Source organism: Cherax quadricarinatus, chromosome 41 (assembly GCF_038502225.1).
Source record: "Cherax quadricarinatus isolate ZL_2023a chromosome 41, ASM3850222v1, whole genome shotgun sequence".
Classification (NCBI taxonomy): Eukaryota; Metazoa; Arthropoda; class Malacostraca; order Decapoda; family Parastacidae; genus Cherax; species Cherax quadricarinatus.
The window spans coordinates 22,563,085-22,590,338 of NC_091332.1; the positions used below are offsets into that span (position 1 = coordinate 22,563,085).

Genomic DNA, 27,254 nt, shown 5'->3' on the forward strand with positions numbered 1-27,254 from the left:
CATTTTAGTTGACTTTTACAACACGCATGGCTTACGGAGGAAAGATTCTTATTCCACTTCCCCATGGATATAAAAGGAAAATTAATAAGACCAAGAACTATTAAGATAAAATCAAAGAAAACTCAGATGAGTGTGTATAAATAAATGTGTACATGTATGTGTAGTGTGACCTAAGTGTAAGTATTAAATATTACCCTGCTCAAACTCCAACAGATCGTCAGGTCCCAAGTACCATTCGTCTCCATTCACTCCTATCTAACACGCTCACGCACGCTTGCTGGAAGTCCAAGCCCCTTGCCCACAAAACCTCCTTTACCCCCTCTCTCCAACCCTTTCGAGGAAGACCCCTACCTCGCCTTCCTTCCCTTATAGATTTATATGCTTTCCATGTCATTCTACTTTGATCCATTCTCTCTAAATGACCAAACCACCTCAACAACCCCTCTTCTGCCCTCTGACTAATACTTTTATTAACTCCACACCTTTTCCTAATATCCACACTCCGAATTTTCTGCATAATACAGTGGACCCCCGCTTAACGATCACCTCCGAATGCGACCAATTATGTAAGTGTATTTATGTAAGTGCGTTTGTACGTGTATGTTTGGGGGTCTGAAATGGACTAATCTACTTCACAATATTCCTTATGGGAAAAAATTCGGTCAGTACTGGCACCTGAACATACTACTGGAATGAAAAAAGTTCGTTAACCGGGGGTCCACTGTATTTACACCACACATTGCCCTTAGACAGGATATCTCCACTGCCTCCAACCGTCTCCTCGCTGCTGCATTTACCACCCAAGCTTCACACCCATATAAGAGTGTTGGTACTACTATACTTTCATACATTCCCTTCTTTGCCTCCATAGATAACGTTTTTTGACTCCGCATATACCTCAATGCACCACTCACCTTTTTTCCCTCATCAATTCTGTGATTAACCTCATCCTTCATAAATCCATCCACCGACACGTCAACTCCCAAGTATCTGAAAACATTTACTTCTTCCATACTCCTCCTCCCCAATTTGATATCAAATTTTTCTTTATCTAAATCATTTGATACCCTCATCACCTTACTCTTTTCTATGTTCACTTTCAACTTTCTACCTTTACACACATTCCCAAACTCATCCACTAACCTTTGCAATTTTTCTTTAGAATCTCCCATAAGCACAGTATCATCAGCAAAAAGTAACTGTGTTAATTCCCATTTTGAATTTGTTTCCCCATAATTTAATCCCACCCCTCTCCCGAACACCCTAGCATTTACTTCTTTTACAACCCCATCTATAAATATATTAAACAACCATGGTGACATTACACATCCCTGTCTAAGACCTACTTTTACCGGGAAGTAGTCTCCCTCTCTTCTACACACCCTAACCTGAGCCTCACTATCCTCATAAAAACTCTTTACAGCATTTAGTAACTTACCACCTATTCCATATACTTGCAACATCTGCCACATTTCTCCCCTATCCACTCTATCATATGCCTTTTCTAAATCCATAAATGCAATAAAAACTTCCCTACCTTTATCTAAATACTGTTCACATATATGCTTCAATGTAAACACTTGATCTACACATCCCCTACCCACTCTGAAACCTCCTTGCTCATCCTCAATCCTACATTCTGTCTTACCTCTAATTCTTTCAATTATAACCCTACCATACACTTTTCCTGGTATACTCAATAAACTTATTCCTCTATAATTTTTACAATCTCTTTTGTCCCCTTTCCCTTTATATAAAGGGACTATACATGCTCTCTGCCAATCCCTAGGTACCTTCCCCTCTTTCATACATTTATTAAACAAAAGTACCAACCACTCCAACACTATATCCCCCCCTGCTTTTAACATTTCTGTCATGATCCCATCAGTTCCAGCTGCTTTACCCCCTTTCATTCTACGTAATGCCTCACGTACCTCCCCCACACTTACATTCTGCTCTTCTTCACTCCTAAAAGATGGTATACCTCCCTGACCAGTGCATGAAATTACCACCTCCCTTTCTTCCTCAACATTTAAAAGTTCCTCAAAATATTCTCGCCATCTACCTAATACCTCCCTCTCCCCATCTACTAACTCCCCTACTCTGTTTTTAACTGACAAATCCATACTTTTCCTAGGCTTTCTTAACTTGTTTAACTCACTCCAAAAATTTTTCTTATTTTCATTAAAATTTCTTGACAGTGCCTCTCCCACTCTTTCATCTGCTCTCCTTTTGCACTCTCTCACCACTCTCTTCACCTTTCTTTTACTGTCCATATACTCTGCTTTTCTTATAACTCTTCTGCTTTGTAAAAACCTCTCATACGCTAACTTTTTCTCTTTTATCACACCCTTTACTTCATCATTCCACCAATCACTCCTCTTTCCACCTGCCCCCACTTTCCTATAACCACAAACTTCTGCCCTACATTCTAATACTGTACTGCATTTTTAAAACTATTCCAACCCTCTTCAACCCCCCCACTACTCATCTTTGCACTAGCCCACCTTTCTGCCAATAGTCGCTTATATCTCCCCCGAACTTCCTCCTCCCTTAGTTTATACACTTTCACCTCCCTCTTACTTGTTGTTGCCACCTTCCTCTTTTCCCATCTACCTCTTACTCTAACTGTAGCTACAACTAAATAATGATCCGATATATCAGTTGCCCCTCTATAAACATGTACGTCCTGGAGCCTACCCATCAACCTTTTATCCACCAATACATAATCTAACAAACTACTTTCACTACGTGCTACATCATACCTTGTATATTTATTTATCCTCTTTTTCATAAAATATGTATTACTTATTACCAAATCTCTTTCTGCACATAGCTCAATTAAAGGCTCCCCATTTACATTTACCCCTGGCACCCCAAATTTACCTACTACTCCCTCCATAACATTTTTACCCACTTTAGCATTGAAATCCCCAACCACCATTACTCTCACACTTGATTTAAAACTCCCTACGCATTCACTCAACATTTCCCAAAATCTCTCTCTTTCCTCTACACTTCTTTCTTCTCCAGGTGCATACACACTTACTATAACCCACTTTTCACATCCAATCTTTATTTTACTCCACATAATCCTTGAATTAATTCATTTATAGTCCCTCTTTTCCTGCCATAGCTTATCCTTCAACATTATTGCTACTCCTTCTTTAGCTCTAACTCTATTTGAAACCCCTGACCTAATCCCATTTATTCCTCTCCATTGAAACTCTCCCACCCCCTTCAGCTTCGTTTCACTTAAAGCCAGGACATCCAGCTTCTTCTTATTCATAACATCCACAATCATCTCTTTCTTATCATTTGCACAACATCCACGCACATTCAGACTTCCCACTTTGACAATTTTCTTCTTCTTATTCTTTTTAGTAATCTTTACCGAAAGGGGTTACTAGCCCATTGTTCCCGGCATTTTAGTTGACTTTTACAACACGCATGGCTTACGGAGGAAAGATTCTTATTCCACTTCCCCATGGATATAAAAGGAAAAGTAATAAGACCAAGAACTATTAAGATAAAATCAAAGAAAACTCAGATGAGTGTGTATAAATAAACGTGTACATGTATGTGTAGTGTGAGCTAAGTGTAAGTACAGTGGACCCCCGGTTAACGATATTTTTTCACTCCAGAAGTATGTTCAGGTGCCAGTACTTACCGAATTTGTTCCCATAAGGAATATTGTGAAGTAGATTAGTCCATTTCAGACCCCCAAACATACACGTACAAACGCACTTACATAAATACACTTACATAATTGGTCACATTCGGAGGTGATCGTTATGCGGGGGTCCACTGTAGAAGTAGCAAGACATACCTGTAATCTTGCATATTTATGAGACAGACAAAAGACACCAGCAATCCTACCATCATGTAAAACAATTGCAGGCTTTTGTTTTACATTCACTTGGCAGGACGGTAGTACCTCCCTGGATGGTTGCTGTCTTCCAACCTACTACCTATTATTATTATCATTATTAATATGGCATCTTCAAGACTAATAAGATGCCCTTAGTGATTTTAATGTGTACCTGCATGCCAGCACAGTGTGTAAGTTTACTTAGGTACAGGTACACATACATATAATTATTTTTTTTTTTTTTTTTTTTTTTCAACAAGTCGGCTGTCTCCCACCGAGGCAGGGTGACCCAAAAAAGAAAGAAAATCCCCAAAAAGAAAATACTTTCATCATCATTCAACACTTTCACCACACTCGCACATTATCACTGTTTTTGCAGAGGTGCTCAGAATACAACAGTCTAGAAGCATACACATATAAAGATACACAACATATCCCTCCAAACTGCCAATATCCCAAACCCCTCCTTTAAAGTGCAGGCATTGTACTTCCCATTTCCAGGACTCAAGTCCGACTATATGAAAATAACCGGTTTCCCTGAATCCCTTCACTAAATATTACCCTGCTCACACTCCAACAGATCGTCAGGTCCCAAGTACCATTCGTCTCCATTCACTCCTATCTAACACGCTCACGCACGCTTGCTGGAAATCCAAGCCCCTTACCCACAAAACCTCCTTTACCCCCTCTCTCCAACCCTTTCGAGGACGACCCCTACCCCGCCTTCCTTCCCCTATAGATTTATATGCTTTCCATGTCATTCTACATATAATTATACGTTATAATAATAATGTAGGTATGTAGTCCGCCTGGGCTACATACCTACACCTACCTACATAACCACGATATTTCATGTGGCCCAGAGCCATATTATTACCATCAACATACCATGTTCACTGAGTTTAATCATTTCTAACAACTACCTTTAGATGCCATCATAAACAAAGACAGAAGTAATGCTGAGAATTGTAAACAAAAGCGTTATGTATTATGGGGAGTGACGTAATGTTTTCCCTCCGCCTGGCTACTGCACCTCCATAGTATATAAACATGAAATGTTTATATGTTATGTAACATGTTTCTTATATAATTTTGAAGAAAATATAATAGATGCATTAACCCGTTGACTGTTTCAGGCCCCTTTCTGAAACTGTCATTCTATGTCGCCAAATATTCGAAAAAAAAAATAAATTATTTTTTCTTATGAAATGATAGAGAATCTTTTCCTGATGGTAATGACACCAAAAGTTTGAAATTTGGTCGAAAACTCACGGAATTACGCTCCCGCGAAGTTAGCGGAATCGGCGACATATGTGTATCGGCGATTTTGCCGACTTTGAGCCCTGTTTTCAGCCAATTTCTTTGTTCCAGTTGACCAAACTCATAGCTATTTCTTTTGAACTCCATTTTATCTATCAGCTGAGTACAAGAAACTGCCCATTTACCAATTTGAACTACCCAGTATAGTGGTCAGAAATTGGCAATTTGGCCAATTTCACGCAAATTAAAAAAGATGCCAATTTCAAAATAGGGTCCAGAATAAACAAGGTAGACATTCTTGGCACTAAAATAGCATATCCTCTGTTCATTAGTCACATCTCTAGGCCCCTCTTATTTTATTATTGCTTTCTATTTTGATTTTTTATTCATACAAAAAAATACAAAATTTACTGTTATGCAGACTACTGCATTATTGTGAAAATGGTATAAATAATATCAGTGCACTAGTGAAAGAATATTAGACTCCCCAGTTGATGTGTATTGGACGTATGGTGTGATTTGTTTACTCCTGAACATTGGTAAAAATCGAACATTTCCGCCAATTTGAGCTCAGTTTCAAGGTCGTTTTCATCGTCAAAGTAATGAAAATCATCTCTTTTTTGTAATATGTTTTCCATTTTATCACCTAAGACCATGAAAACGCGAATACAACGATAAATACTATACGAAAATACACCTCAAAGTCAGCGTTTTATTCCAAAAAAACGATCAGTTTTTTTTTTCTCATTACGCAATGTGTGCTGCAGGATTTTTTTTTATGTGGTGCACACTGACCACACAGACCCATTCTCTCACATGTGGGCCTACCAGCTTTCTCCCGCTTGATTTGAACCTGCTAGAATTATTGAGTATATATACGTCAGAAACATTGGCTCGTAAGACGTATTTATACGTCGAAAACAGTCAAAGGGTTAATGAAAATGTCTATATTAACCCTTTCAGGGTCCAGAGGCCAGATTTCAAAGTGTGCACCAGGGTCCAAGAATTTTCAAAAAAATAATTTTATTATTTTTTCTTATGAAATGGTAGAGAATCTTTTTCTGAAGGTAATAAAACAAAAAGTACAAAATTTAATGGAAAATTGATGAAATTATGATCTCGCTAATTTTGATGTGTCGGCAATATTTACGCATCGGCGATTTTGCCGACTTTGACTCCCATTTTATGGCAATTACAGTATTCCAGTCAACCAAATTCTTAGCTATTTCACTAGTATTACTTCTATTCTATCGATTGAGCACAAGAAATCGCCAAGTCAACTGTTTCAACAACAAAATAAAGTGACCAGAAATTGGTAATTTGGCCAATTTAATGCAAAGTTCAAAATATTTCAGTTTCAATATAGGGTCCAAAATAAACAATGCAGGCATTCCTGGCACTAAAGTAACATTTCCTCTGTTCATTAGTTACATTTTCAGGCTTTACAAATGAATTCCATTTTGATTTTTTATTCACATAATGAATTTTTATTCAAACCAAAAAATAGAAGATTTACTGTTATACAATACTGTAATAATTGTATAAATAATATCACCACATTTGTGAATGTATATTAGACCCACCAGCTGTCATATATTAGACTTGTCAGGTCATTTGTTTACTCTTGAACATTGGCAAAAATTTAACATTTCTTCTACTTTGAGCTCAGTTTCAAGCAATTTCCAGTATTAAAACCAATCAAAATCATCTTTATTTATGTAGTATATCTTCCATTCTATCAAATGATATCAAGAAATTGCAAATACAACTATAAAAAACATTCGAAAAAACACTGCAAAGTCACTGTTTTAATCGAAAATTACGGTCTCGGTTTTTTTCTCTCATGCATTGTGTGCTGCAGGATTTGTTTTATGTGGTGCACACATACCACATAGATGTATTCTTTCATATCTAGGTCCAAATTTACTGCTCACAGCTTATCAGAGTGAGCTGAGCTCATGGCGTAGATCTACGGTTTGGACCCTGAACGTAAAGCCGTAGATCTACAGCATGGACTCTGAAAGGGTTAACATAAAATAAGACATTTAATGTGCCCAAGAGTGATTATTATTAATATTACATAATGTTTTCCCTCCACCTGGCAACCACACCTCCATAGTATATAAACAGCATGTTTATATGCTATGTAATCTGTTTCTTATATAATTTTGAAGAAAATATCATAGATGGATTAAGGAAAATGTCTATATTGACGTAAAATTACACATTTAATGTGCCCAAGAGTGATTATTATTACATAATAGAGAGATGTGCTCATGGAGAATGTAAACAAACTGGGTGGCCTGCACCGTATTTGAAAGACCGCTTGCTGTATAGAAAGTTTTGGTCATAATTTGAGATCGCCGTATTAGCAGAATGCCGAAAAGTGGGGCCCTACTGTACCTTCCATCCCCTTCCCCACAAATGCTTCCCCATTACAATAATAATAATAATAATAATAATAATAATAATATAATATGTTGTGTATCTTTATATGTATATGCTTCTAAACTGTTGTGTTCTGAGCACCTCTGCAAAAACAGTGATTATGTGTGAGTGAGGTGAAAATGTTGAATGATGATGAAAGTATTTTCTTTTTGGGGATTTTCTTTGTTTTTGGGCCACCCTGCCTCGGTGGGAGACGGCCGACTTGTTAAAAAAAAAAATGTAATAATAATAATAATGATAATACATATAATAATAATGTATAATGTACTATAATAATAATTATAACAGTAGACAGCTTGCCGGGTCACCATCTGGAGAAGACCCAGGCCGGAAGCACTGGCGAATCAACATGAATGAATGAATAGACGGCTTTGAAAGGCCGTCACTAGATGGCAGTGAATACCACAACAATGCAGGAGCAGTTATGGCCGCCTCCACTTGTCACGCAATGACATATTTTATTAATTCTAGAGTATATATCAGGTTTCTATGTTATTTATATTGTTTATTATGTCATATTAGATCAATTGTGATAGTTAAATAAGCCGTAGAGTTGACATTAGCAATATATTGAAGTGTATTTTTCCTGCCTCTGAGAGCAGGAATTCCACTGGAATGGATTAATGGCTTTTCAGTTAATTTAAATGAGGAAAATTGACTCAACATACAAACAAATCAGGATACAAACAAGGTCACGGAACAGGTTAAGTTTGTAAGCTGAGGTTCCACTGTACTGTAGTGTGACTGACTTTGAGGACTATTTGCACACTACTTTTTATGAATTATTTAAACCAAACTTAGCAAACATTATAAGTAGTAGATAAGAGCACTGCTCAGTAGCAAGCCTTGTTCTTCATGTTTTGTTGCTACAAAACTTTATTCTTTATTAAATATCTGAAAATAATGATAGACTTGTTCTTGAAGTGTCTTTCTATATTCTCATAGTTTTCACCCATTAAGAGATATGCCTTGATACTGGTGAGGGGCTCTTGATTCTTGGAACTGGATTTACCCTCCCTCTCTCTTGTATCAAATATTAATTCCTCCCATTCCCCAAGTGCTGTATGACTCCTATGGGTTTAGCTCTTCCCCTGATTATAATAAAAGAAAATCATAGTTGTCAATTGTTCCAGCTCTTCAGCTCAGTGCAGTTAACATTAGCTGTGAAATTTACTATCAGTAATTTTGCACACCTAGAACACAGACAGGTAATTGATTGAAAATTATTTTTCCATATGTTCATCTCATAGCATTATTTTTTTTTTTTTTAATATTCCAGCCATCTCCCACTGAGGCAGCATTATTATATTAACTTACTTTAATGTAAATTAATGAGTTTCTTGTTGACAGTATTAGCAATTTTTTTTTTGTTTTCCTACAAAACACTGAATAGAATTTGATTATTAAGGATATCAGGTTATCAGCATTTCTGGGAGAAAAAAAAATTTGTGTAAGCATTAAATGAAGGACCTAATTATAAACATGCTTTTAAGTGCCTTCTTATTAGCTGCTCAGATTCAAAAGAAATCCCTCTTTTTTTTTTTTTTTTTTCTTTAAGAAAAAAATTGGTCATTTAACCCTGAATCAGCACTTTACAAAGAAACCAATGTTTTTTGACATTTAACCTTGTTAACTTCTCTGTATCTCATTGCACCCTTCAAGGGGGGGGGGGGGTTAACCATGATGCTGCTCTTGATCCAAGGAATTAGAAATACCATCGCCTTTCACAAAACCTGATTACCTCCTATTTCTCAGGCGATGTATGACTGACCATTAAAGTTTTAGTGCTTTCTTATTGGTATAATATTACGATAATAAGGAATACAACATGGTACAGTTTGGAAAACTTCCGTGAGTACAGATTCCTTAGCTTCAAGTTGAAGACAATGCTGACCATTGATCGCTTATCAAAATAGGAATCCAGATGATATTCTTTCTTATTATCATTGGCTATTATTTGCAATTCATAAAATAATTAATGTTGAAACAAATTGTATGCATGGGTACAGGACTGAAATAACAGGTTAGGAGGGCTGTTTATTTTGGTTTCTAACCACTGACAAGGGTCTCAGAGGCTGAAATATACAGCCTTCCTAGTCTGTTGTTTCACTTCTGTCTCAATGTGGGCCTTGAATTAATCAGTGCTGTGTGTATAAAATGGTAGGTAGAATTATTTCAATACAGAGATAGCAGGGATATTGATTTAATTATTTGCCCTTTTTAATACAGAAACGTCTGTATCAACGCAGCATCAGAAGTCGCATCAATAGAGATGACCTGAACATGCTCTTAGCATTTACAGTTGGAAGGTTAAAGGAAAGAGTGAGTATATATCACTAAAGAAAGAATTCTTTATGCTTACTTTACTCAGTTATATTGTACTGTGTATATTACCACATACATACATACATACATACATGGTAATCACTACAAATATAGATTCAGCTCTGAAACTCTTGAGAGCTCCAGCAGAATTCATAGGCATGATACAAGGAACATACACCTCATTGATGTCCCCCATGTTCAACTCACCCTGAGTAAAAACTCAATGCTCATAAAAGGCCACAAAATCTGGAACTGTCTACCTGAAATTTACGAAGACTGTTTCTGCCAACCAATTCAAAGCTATTGTAAAAAGAGCACCTCCTTACCCTAATGTGATTTACATTAGCAATATATATCTTTAACACATCTTTGAAACCTGTTAATTGATTATTTGTTCAGTATTCATTCTAATGTAACTTTTATCTTCGCTCTCCATATACCCCCATAAATTGTGTCACATGTTACTATTCCTTCATTCTGACATAACTGTTGGAACAGTCAAGAGTATTTTACATAGAATGATTATTGCACTTAATTATCTGTTGTAACAGTAAGCAATTAGTAAAAGAGTTCTTACGTAAATTGTTTGTCTCTATACCTGTTGTAACAATCAAGAGTTATTACATAGAATAATCCTTGTACCTAGTTATTCTAACTCCTTATAACTTCATTAAATTTTCATAAGCATTTATGTAATATATCTACTCTATGACTAATTTAATGTATGTTTAATCTACTCTATACCTCTTCGACCACCTCCTCATTACCTGTACTCTCTAGCTCACCTTTCTCCCAGTACATAGCTTTTATCTTACCCTAACTTCTTTATTTTTTAACTTTCACTTCACTCTTTCCTACTGATGATGTTCTCCTTGTACCCATTTCTCTATTACTTATACTGTAGCTACCACTAAATAATGATCTGATATAAAAAATATGCTTATACAGAAACCTACCCATCAGCCTTTTTTCTATTAATACATAGTCCAACAAACTGCTGTCATTATAAATTTTCACTGCCCGGAGGATTTGAACCCTTGGCAAGCCAGTCCCAAAGCTAGCAAGCTAGTGCATATCCACTGGACCATGTCAGCCTAATAAGATTCATCCATGTGGTGAGTTTACAATAGTGTTATTATGATTTATTGAGTCATTCTGGATAAAAAAGTACATATTTCATGTACTTATTTATCTGCATTTTCTTCAAATACATATTACCTATTACCAAACCTCTTTCTACACATAGTTTAGTTAGAGGCCCCCATTAACATTTATCCCTGGCATTCCACAGTTACCTACCATGCCATCTACAATGGTTTTTTCCCATTTTAACATTTAAGCCCCCTACAAGAATAGAATGAAAGGGGGTAAAGCATCTGGAACTGATGGGATCATGACAGAAATGTTAAAAGCAGGGGGGGATATAGTGTTGGAGTGGTTGGTACTTTTGTTTAATAAATGTATGAAAGAGGGGAAGGTACCTAGGGATTGGTGGAGAGCATGTATAGTCCCTTTATATAAAGAGAAAGGGGACAAAAGAGACTGTAAAAATTATAGAGGAATAAGTTTACTGAGTATACCAGGAAAAGTGTATGGTAGGGTTATAATTGAAAGAATTAGAGGTAAGACAGAATGTAGGATTGTGGATGAGCAAGGAGGTTTCAGAGTGGGTAGGGGATGTGTAGATCAAGTGTTTACATTGAAGCATATATGTGAATAGTATTTAGATAAAGGTAGGGAAGTTTTTATTGCATTTATGGATTTAGAAAAGGCATATGATAGAGTGGATAGAGGAGCAAGGTGGCAGATGTTGCAAGTATATGGAATAGGTGGTAAGTTATTAAATGCTGTAAAGAGTTTTTATGAGGATAGTGAGGCTCAGGTTAGGGTGTGTAGAAGAGAGGGAGACTACTTCCCTGTAAAAGTAGGTCTTAGACAGGGATGTGTAATGTCACCATGGTTGTTTAATATATTTATAGATGGGGTTGTAAAGGAAGTAAATGCTAGGGTGTTTGGGAGAGGGGTGGGATTAAATTTTGGGGAATCAAATTCAAAATGGGAATTGACACAGTTACTTTTTGCTGATGATACTGTGCTTATGGGAGATTCTAAAGAAAAATTGCAAAGGTTAGTGGATGAGTTTGGGAATATGTGTAAAGGTAGAAAGTTGAAAGTGAACATAGAAAAGAGTAAGGTGATGAGGGTATCAAATGATTTAGATAAAGAAAAATTGGATATCAAATTGGGGAGGAGGAGTATGGAAGAAGTGAATGTTTTCAGATACTTGGGAGTTGACGTGTCGGCAGATGGATTTATGAAGGATGAGGTTAATCATAGAATTGATGAGGGAAAAACGGTGAGTGGTGCGTTGAGGTATATGTGGAGTCAAAAAACGTTATCTATGGAGGCAAAGAAGGGAATGTATGAAAGTATAGTAGTACCAACACTCTTATATGGGTGTGAAGCTTGGGTGGTAAATGCAGCAGCGAGGAGATGGTTGGAGGCAGTGGAGATGTCCTGTTTAAGGGCAATGTGTGGTGTAAATATTATGCAGAAAATTCGGAGTGTGGAAATTAGGAAAAGGTGTGGAGTTAATAAAAGTATTAGTCAGAGGGCAGAAGAGGGGTTGTTGAGGTGGTTTAGTCATTTAGAGAGAATGGATCAAAGTAGAATGACATGGAAAGCATATAAATCTATAGGGGAAGGAAGGCGGGGTAGAGGTCGTCCTCGAAACGGTTGGAGAGAGGGGGTAAAGGAGGTTTTGTGGGCAAGGGACTTGGACTTCCAGCAAGCGTGCGTGAGTGTGTTAGATAGGAGTGAATGGAGACGAATGGTACTTGGGACCTGACGATCTGTTGGAGTGTGAGCAGGGTAATATTTAGTGAAGGGATTCAGGGAAACCGGTTATTTTCATATAGTCGGACTTGAGTCTTGGAAATGGGAAGTACAGTGCCTGCACTTTAAAGGAGTGGTTTGGGATATTGGCAGTTTGGAGGGATATGTTGTGTATCTTTATATGTGTATGCTTCTAAACTGTTGTATTCTGAGCACCTCTGCAAAAACAGTGATAATGTGTGAGTGTGGTGAAAGTGTTGAATGATGATGAAAGCATTTTCTTTTTGGGGGTTTTCTTATTTTTTTTGGGTCACCCTGCCTCGGTGGGAGACGGCCGACTTGTTGAAAAAAAAAAAAAAAAAACAAGAAATATCTTCTCACTTGGGTCATCCTTCCAAAACATTTGATTAGCACCTCCCAGAATCTCTTTCTTCTACACACCTCTCATTCCCAGATGCATAAACACTACTGTAAGCTGCTTCTCACATTGAATCCTTATTCTAGTCCATGTAATTCTTAAGTTTATAAACCTATACCCCATCTTCTATAGTTGATCATTTAATATTACTTCTACCCCTTCTTTAGCTCTTGTTCTCTCAGATACAACTGATTTAGCCCCTTTTACTCCTTCCCACTGAACTTCTCCTACCTCTGTAACTTTGTTTTGCTTTGAGCTAGGATACCCAGCTTTTTTTTCATTCATACCATTAAGCAATCAGTTCTTTCTTCTCATCCATAATGCAACCATGCACATTCAGGCATCCTCCCTCAAAATTTACTTCTTTTTCATTTTAGTTATTCTAAATATTTCTTCTACTATGGCTGGAGCCTTCTAACAGCTGGCAGGTGGTTAAACTACCAGTCTAGACCACACACATTCACATCAGTGCCTTCACTTGTCTTCTTTATTGTAGCACTTCATTTGTCCTGTCCCCTAGTGGGCCTGCATCCCTATTTAGGATATGTGATGGGTTATCCTGCTCTTCAAGGATTTCTGATGGTGATAGGAATTTGCTTTTGCTCACCAGCTTTATGACAGTCATCCATCTTATCTGAGTTCTTCCCTTCAGGCCACCAAGCTTCCTTCATTGAGTAAGATTCTTTCAAGTGAGCCATCCAGGGATGACCTTCCTTGGGCTGTAGGTGGAAAATGGTTTGTTCCTCTGGTAGAGTTTTTGGTTCCTAATAAGAGAGCACAGGGTCCTTTTGCTTCCCATTCCTGGTGATACCTACTTTTATTTTGATGTCCACCAGGGGCCTGACAGGCTTAGCAGGGTTGGTGAACCCACTTTTCCCTGAGCCTGAGCCCTGTGCCCTCAACAAAGACATCACATGTTAACCAAGTTATTGGCTGCTCAGCCAGTAAACAGTTGGCTGGCAACCAGTTAGGCTTTACTTGATTCTTACATCCTTTCCCTCCATGCACATATGGATCATTCAGTGGATCACATCAACTCTCAAGATTCTGGCAGAAATCAGGGCCTCTTCAACTTGAGTCAATTTTTGTGTGAGATATGTGAATTATTCCTAAGACTCACAACTGTTCATGAGAGCACCAGCCTTTTCAGGCCTCAGCCACTGTCTTCATCAGTATTTTTTGCAGGTCACTGATTGCTTCCATCCTTTGAGCTCTGTGGGCTAGTGCCTTAGAGTTTGGAGACTGCTATGAGGCTTTCACTATATGTACATGAACCATCTCACAGCATATTATTTGAGGAAATTGAGATGGGATATTGGCTTGATCCCATTTCTTTTATTGTTATACATGAGAGTTCAAAATGGTCACTGTGTCGTTGTGAAGGTTGATAATCAAAACTTGGAGAAATTTTAAAACAATATAAGTAGTATAATGATTTATATGTGGTAAATTGTTAATAAATTTATAATTGCATGTTGAAGATGGGATGTTTAGGATTCAGGCCTTACTGATTACTCTGAAAGCCAGCAAATAGGCCAGTTTCGTAAGGAAAATGATAAATTTTCCAGCTTTTATTATGTATTACAAGCAGTACACCATAGTGCATGAAAAGACAAGGTATGCTGGGATAAAATTGGTCTAAGTTTTGGTTTTAAACAGTTAATATGTTTGGGACTATCCTTAAATGTGCCAGTTACTAAAAAATTCAGATTTTTCTGGTAGAAGAATATACAAGATACTCTATATCAGTTGATTATACATCAACTTTTTATATGCAATATACTGCAGTATACACTTTATTTATTTTTTTAACACATCGGCCATTTCCCACAGAGGCAGGGTGACCCAGAAAGAAAGAAAAACCCAGAAAGAAGGGAAAAACTTTCATCATTGTTCAACATTTTCACCATTATTCATACATAATCACTGTCTTTGCAGAGGCGCTCAGATACAAGTCCTTAAAGGAGGGGTTAGCCAGGACTCAAGTCTGGCTAACTGGTTTCCCCGAATCCCTTCACAAAATATTACCCTGCTCATCAAGTCCCAAAAACGTTTAGTCTCTATGCACTCCTATCTGACAAGCTCACTCACACTTGCTGGAAGTCCCAGCCTCTCGCCCACAAAACTTCCCTAACCCCCTTCCTCCAACCTTTAATAGAATGACCCCTACCTCGCCTTCCTTTCTCTACATATTTATACCCTCTCCAAGTCTTTCTGCTTTGTTCCATCCTCTTTAAATGACCAAACCACCTCAACAACCCTTCTTCAGCCCTCTGACTGATACTTTTACTAACTCCACACCTCCTCCTAATTTCCATGCTACGAATTCTCTGCACAATATTTACACCACACATTTCCCCTAGACACGACATCTCCACTGCCTCCAGCTTACTCCTTGCTGCAGCATTTACAACCCATACTTCACACCCATATAAGAGTGTTGGTACCACTATACTCTTGTACATTCCCTTGTTTGCCTCCAAGAATAATGTTTCTTGTCTCCACAGATACCTGAAAGCACCAGTTGCCTTTTTACCTTCATCAGTTCTATGGTTAACCTTGTCCTTCATAAACCCATCTACTGACAAGTTAACTCCTAAATAAATGAACACATTCACTTCTTCCATACTCCCTCTCTCCAATGTGATATCCAGTTTTTCTTGATCTAAATTGTTTGATACCCTCATCACCATACCCTTATCTATGTTCACTTTCAACTTTCTTCCTTTACACACCCTCCTAAACTTGTCCACTAACTTTTGCAACTTTTCTTTAGAATCTCCCAAAAGCACAGTATCATCAGCAAAAAGTAACTGTCAACTCCTATTTTGTATTTGATTCCCCATAATTAACCCTTTCAGGGTCCGTCCCATAGATCTACGGCTTTACGTTCAGGGTCCAAACCGTAGATCTACGCCATGAGCTCAGCTCACTCTGATAAACTGTGAGTGGTACATTTGGGCCTAGATATGAGAGAATACATCTATGTGGTATGTGTGCACCACATAAAACAGATCCTGCAGCACACTGTGTATAATGAGAGAAAAAAAATGAAATCATGATTTTTCGATTAAAACAGCAACTTTGCAGTGTTTTTTCGTATGTTTTTTATAGTTGTATTTGCGATTTCTTGGTCTCATTTGATAGAATGGAAGACATATTACAGAAATAGAGATGATTTTGATTGGTTTTAGCACTGGAAATGACTTGAAACTGAGCTCAAAGTAGCAGAAATGTTAAATTTTTGCCGATATTCAAGAGTAAACAAACGACCTTACACATCTAATACACGTCAGCTGGTGGGTCTAATATACATTCACAAATATGGTGATGATATTTATACAATTATTACAGTATTGCATAACAGTAAATCTTCTATTTTTTGGTGTGAATAAAAATTCATTATGTGAATAAAAAATCAAAATGGAATTTATTTGTAAAGCCACAAAACATAACTAATGAACAGAGGAAATGTTAGTTTAGTGCCAGGAATGCCTACATTGTTCATTCTGGACCTTATTTTGAAATTGGAATATTTTGAACTTTGTGTTAAATTGGCCAAATTAACAATTTCCGATCACTTTATTTTGTAGTTGAAACAGTTGACTTGGCGATTTCTTGTGCTCAATCGATAGAATAGAAGTAATACTAGTGAAATAGCTAAGAATTTGGTTGATTGGAATAATGTAATTGGCCTAAAATGGGAGTCAAAGTCGGCAAAATCGCCGATTCGTAAATATCGCTGACACATCAAAATTCGCGAGAGCATAATTTCGTCAATTTTCCACCAAATTTCGTACTTTTTGTTTTATTACCTTCACAAAAAGATTCTCTACGATTTCATAAGAAAAAATAAAAAAATTTTTTTTTTTAAATTCTTGGACACTGGTGCGTGACTCCAGATTTGGGCCTTGGACCCTGAAAGGGTTAATCCCACCCTCCCCCCAACACCATATCATTTACTTTTTTACAACTCCATCTGTAAATATGTTAAACAACCATGGTGACATTACACATCCTTGTCTGAGGCCTACTTTTACTGGGAAGTAATCTCCCTCTCTCCTACATACTCTAACCCGAGCCTCAGTATCCACATAAAAACTCTTTACAGCATTTAGTACTTACTACTACTTATTCTATACACTTGCAACATCTGCCACATTGCTCCCCTATCCACCCTATTGTTTGCCTTTTCTAAATCACAAGTGCAATGAAAACTTCCCTACCTTTATCTAAATACTGTTCACATATCTTTCTTTCTTTCAACGTACCAGCCGTATCCCACTGAGGTGGGGTGGCCCAAAAGAAAAAACTAAAGTTTCTCTTTTTAAATTTAGTAATATATACAGGAGAAGGGATTACTTGCCCCTTGCTCCCCGCATTTTAGTCGCCTCTTACAACACGCATGGCTTACGGAGGAAGAATTCTGTTCCACTTCCCCATGGAGGTAAGAGGAAATAAACAAGAACAAGAACTAGAAAGAAAATAGAAGAAAACCCAGAGGGGTGTGTGTGTATATATATGCTTGTACATGTATGTGTAGTGTGACCTAAATGCAAGTAGAAGTAGCAAGACATACCTGAAATCTTGCATGTTTATAAGACAGACAAAAGACACCAGCACTCCTACCATCATGTAAAACAATTACAGGCTTTCGTTGTACACTCACTTGGAAGGACGGTAGTACCTCCCTGGGCGGTTGCTGTTTACCAACCTACTACCTAGACTGTTCACATATATGGTTCAATATAAATGCTTGATGTACACATCCCCTTCCCATTCAAAAGCCTCCTTGTTCATCTGCAGTCCTGCTCTGTCCTACCTCTAATTATTTCTATAATAATTGTACCATACACTTTATCTGGTATACTTCTTAGTAAACTTATTCCCTTATAATTTTTAGAATCTCTTTTGTCCCCCTTCCCGTTATAATAAGGAACTACACATGCTCTCTGCCAGTTCCTAAGTACTTTTTCCTTTTTCATACATTTCTTCTTTCTTCTTTCAACACACTGGCCGTATCCCACCAAGGCAGGGTGGCCCAAAAAGAAAAACGAAAGTTTCTCTTAAATTTAGTAATTTATACTGGAGAAGGGGTTACTAGCCCCTTGCTCCCGGCATTTTAGTCGCCTCTTACAACACACATGGCTTACGGAGGAAGAATTCTGTTCCACTTCCCCATGGAGATAAGAGGAAATAAACAAGAACAAGAACTAGAAAGAAAATAGAAGAATACCTAGAGGGGTGTGTATATATATGCTTGTACATGTATGTGTAGTGTGACCTAAGTGCAAGTAGAAGTAACAAGACATACCTGAAATCTTGCATGTTTATGAGACAGACAAAAGACACCAGCAATCCTACCATCATGTAAAACAATTACAGGCTTTCGTTGTACACTCACTTGGCAGGACGGTAGTACCTCCCTGGGCGGTTGCTGTTTACCAACCTACTACCTAGACTGTTCACATACATGGTTCAATATAAATGCTTGATGTACACATCCCCTTCCCATTCAAAAGCCTCCTTGTTCACCTGCAGTCCTGCTCTGTCCTACCTCTAATTATTTCTATAATAATTGCACCATACACTTTATCTGGTATACTTCTTAGTAAACTTATTCCCTTTTAATTTTAAGAATCTCTTTTGTTCCCCTTTCCGTTTTAATAAGGAACTACACATGCTCTCTGCCTGTCCCAAGGTACCTTTTCCTCTTTCATACATTTATTGAACAAAAATACCAACCTCTCCAACGCTATATCATTCCCCTGCTTTTAACATTTCTGTCATGATCCCATTGCTTTACCCCTTTCATTCTATGTAATGCCTTACGCACCTTCCCCACACTCACATCCGGATCCTCTTCACTCCCAAAATATGTCATGCCTCCCTGGCCAGTGCATGAAATTGCTGCCTCCCTCTCTTCATCAACATTTAAGCTCCTCAAAATATTCCCACCATCTTCCCAATACCTCCAACTCCCCATCTACTAACTCCCCTACTCTGTTTTTAATTGACAAATCCATTTGTTCCCTAGGCATTTTTAACCTGTTTATCTCCAAAAATTTTTCTTATTCTCAGCAATGTTTGTTGGCAGTACCTCACCCTCTCTATCATTTGCTCTCCTTTTGCACTGTCTCACCACTGTCTTCACCTTTCTTTTACTCTCCATATACTCCACCCTTCTTACATCACTTCTGCTTTGTGAAAACCTCTCATAAGCAACTTTTTCTCATTTATCACACCCTTTACCTCATCATTCCACCAATCACTCCTCTTTCCTCCTGCCCCCACCCTCCTATAGCCACAAACTTCTGCCCCACATTCAAACACTGCATTTTTAAAACTATTCCACCCCTCTTCAATCCCCACACTACCTATACTTGCACTAGCCCACTTTTCTGCTAATAATTGCTTAAATCTCACCCTAACTTCCTCCTCCCTTAATTTATAAACTTTCACCTCTCTCTTACCTGCTGTTACCATTTTCCGTTTGCTCCATCTACCCCATACTCTAACTGTAGCTACAACTAAATAGATCCGATACATCTGTTGCCCTTCTGTAAACGTGCACATCCTGAATCCTACCCATCAACCTTTTATTCACCAATACATAATCTAGCAGACTACTTTCATTACATGCTATATCATATCTTTTATGTTTTTCATAAAATATGTATTACTTATTACCAAACCTCTTTCTACACACAGTTCAATTAAAGGCTCCCCCATTTCATTTACCCTTGGCACCCCAGATTTACCTACTACTCCCTCCACAACATTTTTACTGACTTCAGCATTTAGGTCCTCAACCACAAGTACTCTTTCACTTGGTTCAAAACTAACCATGCACTCACTCAACATTTCCCAAAATCTCTCTCCCTCTTTACACTTCTCTCTTCTCCAAGTGCATAACCTTACTATAACCCACTTTTCACATCCAACCTTTATTTTACTCTACATAATCCTTGAATTTATACATTTATATTCCTTTTTTTCCAGCCATAACGTATCTGTCAACATTATTGCTACTCCTTTCTTAGCTCCAACTCTATTAGAAACCTCTGACCTAGTCCCATTTATTTCTCCCCACTGAAGCTCTCCTACCCCCTTCAGCTTTGTTTCACTTAGAGCCAGGACATCCAGCTTCTTTTCTTTCATAACATCCACAATCATCTCTTTCTTATCATTCACACTACACCCACACACATTCACACATCCCACTTTGCTGGTTTTCTTTTTATTATTTTTATTAAGCTGTTCAGGAAAAGGGGTTACTAGCCCATTGCTCCTGGCATTTTAGTTGACGTTTACAACTCGTATGGCTTTATTTATTTATTTATTTGCAAACAGTACATAGAGATTGTGTATATACAATAGTGGGTTGCAATGCAAAGAGAGCCTCTATTATGCCTAGGCATTATGGGCCAACCTAACATTATTGGCTTACATTCTACTTAATACTAAGAAGTAGTATATCATAGTTGTACAGTAGGAAAGTAATTATTTCATAGTTGTACAGTAGAATATTAATTATAAATGAATCAAAATTTGTATAATACAAAGATATATGTATTTTTATTCTAAAATGCTTTTGTGAAAAACAATGATTCAATTATATTCCTGTCAACAATGGATAAAAGGTTCAATGTGATTGTTTCAGTTATGATGTGGGATTACATAGGTGAGTAAATGTGTACTGAGTATTTAGCATTTAGTCTAGGGTGATTAAGTGGCTTTTGAGAAGAATCTTAAATTGATTTTCAGACTGGGTTACTTTAATATCTTCTGGTAATGAATTCCATATTTTGGGGTCCTTTATGTGCATAGAGTTTTTACACAGTGTGATATGGACACGAGGTATATCAAAAAGAGATCTGTGTCTTGTGTTGTGGTCATGTGTCCTGTTTAGGTTGGTGAGGAAAAGTTTGAGTGGGGGGTTTATATTTGCATGTATTGTTCTGTGTATGTAGTAGGCACATGAATAAGTATGGATGTTCTTAATGGTAAGCAGATTCAGACTTTTGAAAATTGGTGGAGTATGCTGGCAGGAGTGGGAATTTGTTATTCTTACTTCTGCCTTTTGCTGGGTTATTAGGGGTTTTAGGTGATTGGATGTTGTTGATTCCCATGCACAAATTCCATATGTAAGATAAGGGTATATGAGTGAATGGTACAGTGCCAGGAGAGCTGATTGTGGAACGTAGTACCTTATCTTTGATAGTATGCCTACAGTCTTGGAGATTTTCTTGGTGATTTGTTGTATGTGTGTCCGGAACTTAAGGCTACTGTCAAGGTGGATACCTAGGAATTTTCCCTCTGCGAGTCTTGTGACTGATGATCCATTTAGCGTTATGTTAATTGGATCATTTGCAGCTTTGTTTCCAAACTGAATGAAATAGGTTTTATCAGTGTTCAGGGTAAGTTTGTTAGTCATTATCCAGGCAGATAATTTCTGTTATTCAGCATTGACTGTGTTTGCTAGTATGACTGTGTTTGGGTGGGAAAATACATATGTAGTGTCATCTGCAAATAATATGGGTTTGAGTTGCTGTGATGCATTCGGTAGATCATTGATGTAGATGAAAAAGAATAGTGGTCCAAGGGCGCTTCCTTGTGGGACTCCTACTGTGATTGGTTGGGTGGAGGAGTTTGCATCATTTGCATACACATTGAGTTCTGTTACTAAGGTATGACTTTAGGTAGTTGAGGGAGTGGCCTCTGATACCATAGTGCATTAATTTGGAGTACAGTAGTTCATGGTCGACTGTATCGAAAGCTTTACGTAAATCAATGAAAATGCCCAGCGTGACTTCTTTCTTTTCAAGTGCAGTATATATTAGTTTTAGCATGTGTATGATAGCATCATTTGTGCTTTTATTATTCCTGAATCCAAACTGACAAGGGTTTAAGATGTTGTGTGAAACGAGGTAGGAATACATCCATCTATGAATTAATTTTTCAAAGATTTTAGAGAGCAGTGGTAAGTTAGATATTGGTCTATAGTTATTCAAGTCAGCTTATAGAAGAAAGGTTCTTATTCCACTTCCCCATGGATATAAAAGGAAAAGTAATAAGAACAAAAACTATTAAGATAAAATCAAAGAAAACTCAGATTAGTGTGTATACATAAACATGTACATGCATGTGTAGTATGACCTAAGTGTGTATGAAACAGAAAAAAGACACCTGCCCTCCTACCATCATGTAAAACAAATACAGGTTTCTGTCTCACACTCATTTGGTAGGACAGTAGTACACCTACCATCCGACTTACGGCCTGCTCGACCTACGACCACTTGACTTACGGCCGTGTTTTTTATGCCAAATTTCTGGGAAATAAACAGCTGTTTATGTTGTACACAGTGTTTATCCTAAACCTTACAGTATAAAATACGGTACTAACAGCATAAAAAGTAAAGTAAAAAATGAAATACCAAAATAAAACAATAAAATAAAGTCATTACAAAAATGTGATGTTGATATTCAGTAGTAAATTTCGACTTACGTCCATTTTGACTTATGACCGGTTGGTCAGAACCAAGCTTGGTCGTAAGTCGGATGGTAGGTGTACTTCCTTAGGTGGATGCTGTCTACCAACCTACTACATATTTTTTTTTTCCAACAAACCGGCCATATCCCACCAAGGCAGGGTGGCCCAAAAAGAAAAATGAAAGTTTCTCTTTTTAAATTTAGTAATTTATGCAGGAGAAGGGGTTACTAGCCCCTTGCTCCCGGCATTTTAGTCGCCTCTTACAACACGCATGGCTCACAGAGGAAGAATTCTGTTCCACTTCCCCATGGAGATAAGAGGAAATAAACAGGAAAAAGACCTAGAAAGAAAATAGATGAAAACCCAGAGGGGTGTGTATATATATGCTTGTACAGTGGACCCCCGCATAACGATTACCTCCGAATGCGACCAATTATGTAAGTGTATTTTTGTAAGTGCGTTTGTACGTGTATGTTTGGGGGTCTGAAATGGACTAATCTACTTCACAATATTCCTTATGGGAATAAATTCGGTCAGTACTGGCACCTGAACATACTTATGGAGTGAAAAAATATCGTTAACCGGGGGTCCACTGTACTTGTATGTGTAGTGTGGCCGAAGTGTAAGTAGAAGTAGCAAGACGTACCTGAAATCTTGCATGTTCTTTCTTCTTTCTTTCAACACATCGGCTGTATCCCACCGAGGCGGGGTGGCCCATAAGGAAAAAATGAAAGTTTCTCCTTTTCTTTCTTCTTTCTTTCAACACACCGGCCGTATCCCACCGAGGCGGGGTGGCCCAAAAGGAAAAACGAAAGTTTCTCCTTTTACATTTAGTAATATATACAGGAGAAGGGGTTACTAGCCCCTTGCTCCCGGCATTTTAGTCGCCTCTTACAACACGCATGACTTACGGAGGAAGAATTCTGTTCCACTTCCCCATGGAGGTAAGAGGAAATAAACACAAGAACTAGAAAGAAAATTGAAAAAACCTTAAGGGATGTGTCTGTATATGCTTGTACATGTATGTGTAGTGTGACCTAAGTGTAATTAGAAGCAGCAAGACGTACCTGAAATCTTGCATGTGCATGAGACAATAAAAAGACAACAGCAATTCTACCATCATGTAAAACAATTACAGGCTTTCGTTGTACACTCACTTGGCAGGACGGTAGTACCTCCCTGGGCGGTTGCTGTCTACCAACCTACTAAATATGTTAATGTATATTAATGTTTAATTAGCCAAACTGAAGTTATTATTTTGTATATAATAATCAAGGGCTACATTTATTTACCATTTACATAAAGTGTCTCTTGATTATGATATGCTGAATGAATTATTGTCTGGAGGGAGGGGGGTAAAGGAGGTTTTGTGTGCGAGGGGCTTGGACTTCCAGCAAGCATGCGTTAGCATGTTAGATAGGAGCGAATGGAGACAAATGGTTTTTAGGACTTGCTGTGCTTTTGGAGAGTGAGCAGTGTAATATTTATGAAGGGATTCTGGGAAACCAGCAGGCCAGACTTGAATCTTGGAGATGGGAAGTACAGTGCCTGCTTTCTGAAGGAGGGGTGTTAATGTTGCAATTTTATAACTGTAGTGCAAGTGCGCCTCTGGCAAGACAGTGTTGGAGTGAATGATGGTGAAAGTTTTTCATTTTCGGGCCACCCTACCTTGTTGGGTAACAGCTGATGTGTCAAAAAAAAATAATTATGTAAAATGTTGTGTGTTTTTCTTTTTTGCACAGTTACCAGTGAATATTATGGAACGTGTCATTCCTGCTTCACAAAAGCCTGGTGTGTTCCTTAGTGACCGAGCAGCCACCAGCCACCAAGCTCTTATTCGATCAGACCAGTTGAGTCGTGTATCAGCCTCGGAACCATGGAGAGCACAACTGTTGCTTCATCATCAGATGGATTTAAATACAATGGAGAAGAAAACAAATGATTGTCGATATAAAACTATTTACGATTTTGAAATTGATGCTTTAACAATTGTACATAATGTTGTTATCTATCAAGGAGGTAAGAAATTGAATAGCAGTTTGTGTGATGCTGATGGTAGCATATTTAGTACACTATTGTAAAGATCTTTGTGACTCCTGTAATTTGTTTTATATTGTTTGAGCTGTTTTTGAAATATAATATTGTCCCTTGTTACTAAACGTGTCTGCAGTTTACAAATTGTGGCCTAACAATATGTATGTCTTCTGCAGTGTTCTTTAATTCTTACGTTATTTTATGTATTAATGTAGAGCAATTTTCAGTTCACAGCAGTGTCGCAGACATGGCACGGCAGATGCTGCGAGACTGTCAGTATGATCTAATGGAATTAGAACAATGTAAAGACTGCTACCGAATGTCTAATGAAAAATCTGACAAATATTGGTTTTGTAAACCTTGTCGACCTCCACATCAGCTAGTATATGCTAAACAAAAGGGATTTCCATATTGGCCAGCAAAGGTGGTTAATGCTTCCAGCATTTGTACGCTGAAGTGTATAATGTATTCCCATATAACTTAAGTTCTCTAAAAATGTGTAATATTTTGCCTTGTACTGAATATAGGTGCTACAGTCTAACCTAATTTTCTTTAATAATATGATAAGGTTTGAAAGAAATTATGTGGAAATTGTTTTGCTAAAGAAAAACAAATGCTTTTCAGGTTATTAGATTAGAAAATGAACTTTATGATGTACGATTTTTCGGAAGTCAACATCAGAGAGCTGTTATAGAAAAGTCTCACATACGTCCAATATCTGTCAATATTCATACACTTCAGGTTAGTGGATTTTATGAACTATTAAGTCTTAATATGTTTTTAATAGCCTTGTTACTTCCCACCACTCTCATTGACCCTTTCAAGTTTAGTGTTTTTCTTTGAATATGAAAGTAATATTTTATATTGATAATGAGAATAATATCTCAGAGACCCTATGCAAGGTAAATTATATGTAAAATATTTTGCACTGTCCAGAGGCGTCGCTAGAGTTGGTGTCAGCCGGGGCTGAATCTCTGGTGTCACCCGGGGCAGCATCTTTGGTGTCACCCCCATGAAATTAAAGGGCGGGGAGATGGAGGGGGTAAACTCTAGTTACGTCACTACTGCAGGACCAGTGACAAATGTTTAGCAATGAGAATGTCTAAGGGCCATAAACTGAACAGGAGAATACTTCTCAACTTTATTAATGATAAACTCAAATGCAGGTACCATTCGACTTACGACCAAGTTCGGTTCCGACAAACCGGTCGGAAGTCGAAATGGACGTAAGTCGAACCTTACTACTGAATATCAACATCACATTTTTGTAATGGAGAGCGTATAAATCTGTAGGGGAAGGAAGGCGGGTTAGGGGTCGTCCTCGAAAAGGTTGGAGGGAGGGGGTAAAGGAGGTTTTGTTGGCGAGGGGCTTGGACTTCCAGCAAGCGTGCGTGAGCGTGTTAGATAGGAGTGAATGGAGACGAATGCTATTTGGGACCTGACGATCTGTAGGAGTATGAACAGGGTAATATTTAATGAAGGGATTCAGGGAAACTGGTTATTTTTATATAGCCAGACTTGAGTCCTGGAAATGGGAAGTACAATGCCGGCACTCTAAAGGAGGGGTTCGGGATACTGGCAGTTTGGAGGGATATGTTGTGTATCTTTATAGGTAAATGCTTCTAAACTGTTGTGTTCTGAGCACCTCTGCAAAAGCAGTGATAATGTGTGAGTGAGGTGAAAGTGTTGAATGATGATGAAAGTATTTTCTTTTGGGGGATTTTCTTTCTTTTTTGGGTCACCCTGCCTCGGTGGGAGACGGCCGACTTGTTAAAAAGAAAAAAAAAAAAATTTGTAATGACTATTTTGTTGTTTTATTTTGGTATATCTTTTTTGCTTTACTTTTTATGCTGTTAGTACTGTATTTTATACTGTAAGGTTTAGGATAAACACTGTGTTCAACAAAACATTTGTTTATTTCCCAGAAATTTGGCATAGAAAACACTGTCGTAAGTCGATTGGCCGTATGTCGAGCAGGTCGTAAATCGGATGGTAGGTGTACCACTTTGAGTATAGGCAACAGATCCTACATATATTCATCTTCAACAATGCCAAAACAAAAATAAAAACTTCAAAAATAAAGAAAAACATTGCAATATCAGAGAAATACTAGTTCCGATTTAACCTTGAGTACAGGTAACATCTCATTGTATCTGATCTTACATTTCCTTGCCTTCAATTATGCAAAATCATCTATTACATCATCAAAATCAATTATTTTCCCTATATAGGCTTATTTGTACTTTGTTAATATATAATAGGCTATACAGAAATGAAGGATTCTTCTCTTATGTTGGTACAGCACTGTTTTAGGCAGTAGTGTCACCTTCTTTAGAGGCTCTGTGGTGTCACCCGGGGTGGCCTCCCCCCCCTCACGATGCTCCTGGCACTGCCTTTGTGAATCTTGGATTATGCAAGTGCTAATGTAAATATGTTGGTGTGTTTATGCATATATGCTGTGGATATAAATGGTCATATATGCTGTGGAACTGACAGGATCATGACAGAAATGTTAAAAGTAGGGGGGGATATAGTGTTGGAGTAGTTGGTATTTTTGTTTAATAAATGTA

The 27,254-nt window shown here is 37.7% G+C and overlaps 1 protein-coding gene across 5 annotated transcripts in view; it reads left to right on the forward strand.

Annotated features, from left to right (window-relative positions):
- LOC128695942 (zinc finger MYND domain-containing protein 11) overlaps positions 1-27,254 on the forward strand; it is a 208,081-nt gene that overhangs the window by 93,164 nt on the left and 87,663 nt on the right. For all 5 annotated transcript variants that reach the window (XM_070093069.1, XM_070093070.1, XM_070093068.1 and 2 more), the window contains 4 exons: positions 9,809-9,901; positions 24,393-24,669; positions 24,912-25,108; positions 25,309-25,425. In XM_070093069.1, the coding sequence (XP_069949170.1) occupies positions 9,809-9,901; positions 24,393-24,669; positions 24,912-25,108; positions 25,309-25,425 (684 nt within the window). The remainder of the gene's footprint in view (positions 1-9,808; positions 9,902-24,392; positions 24,670-24,911; positions 25,109-25,308; positions 25,426-27,254) is intronic.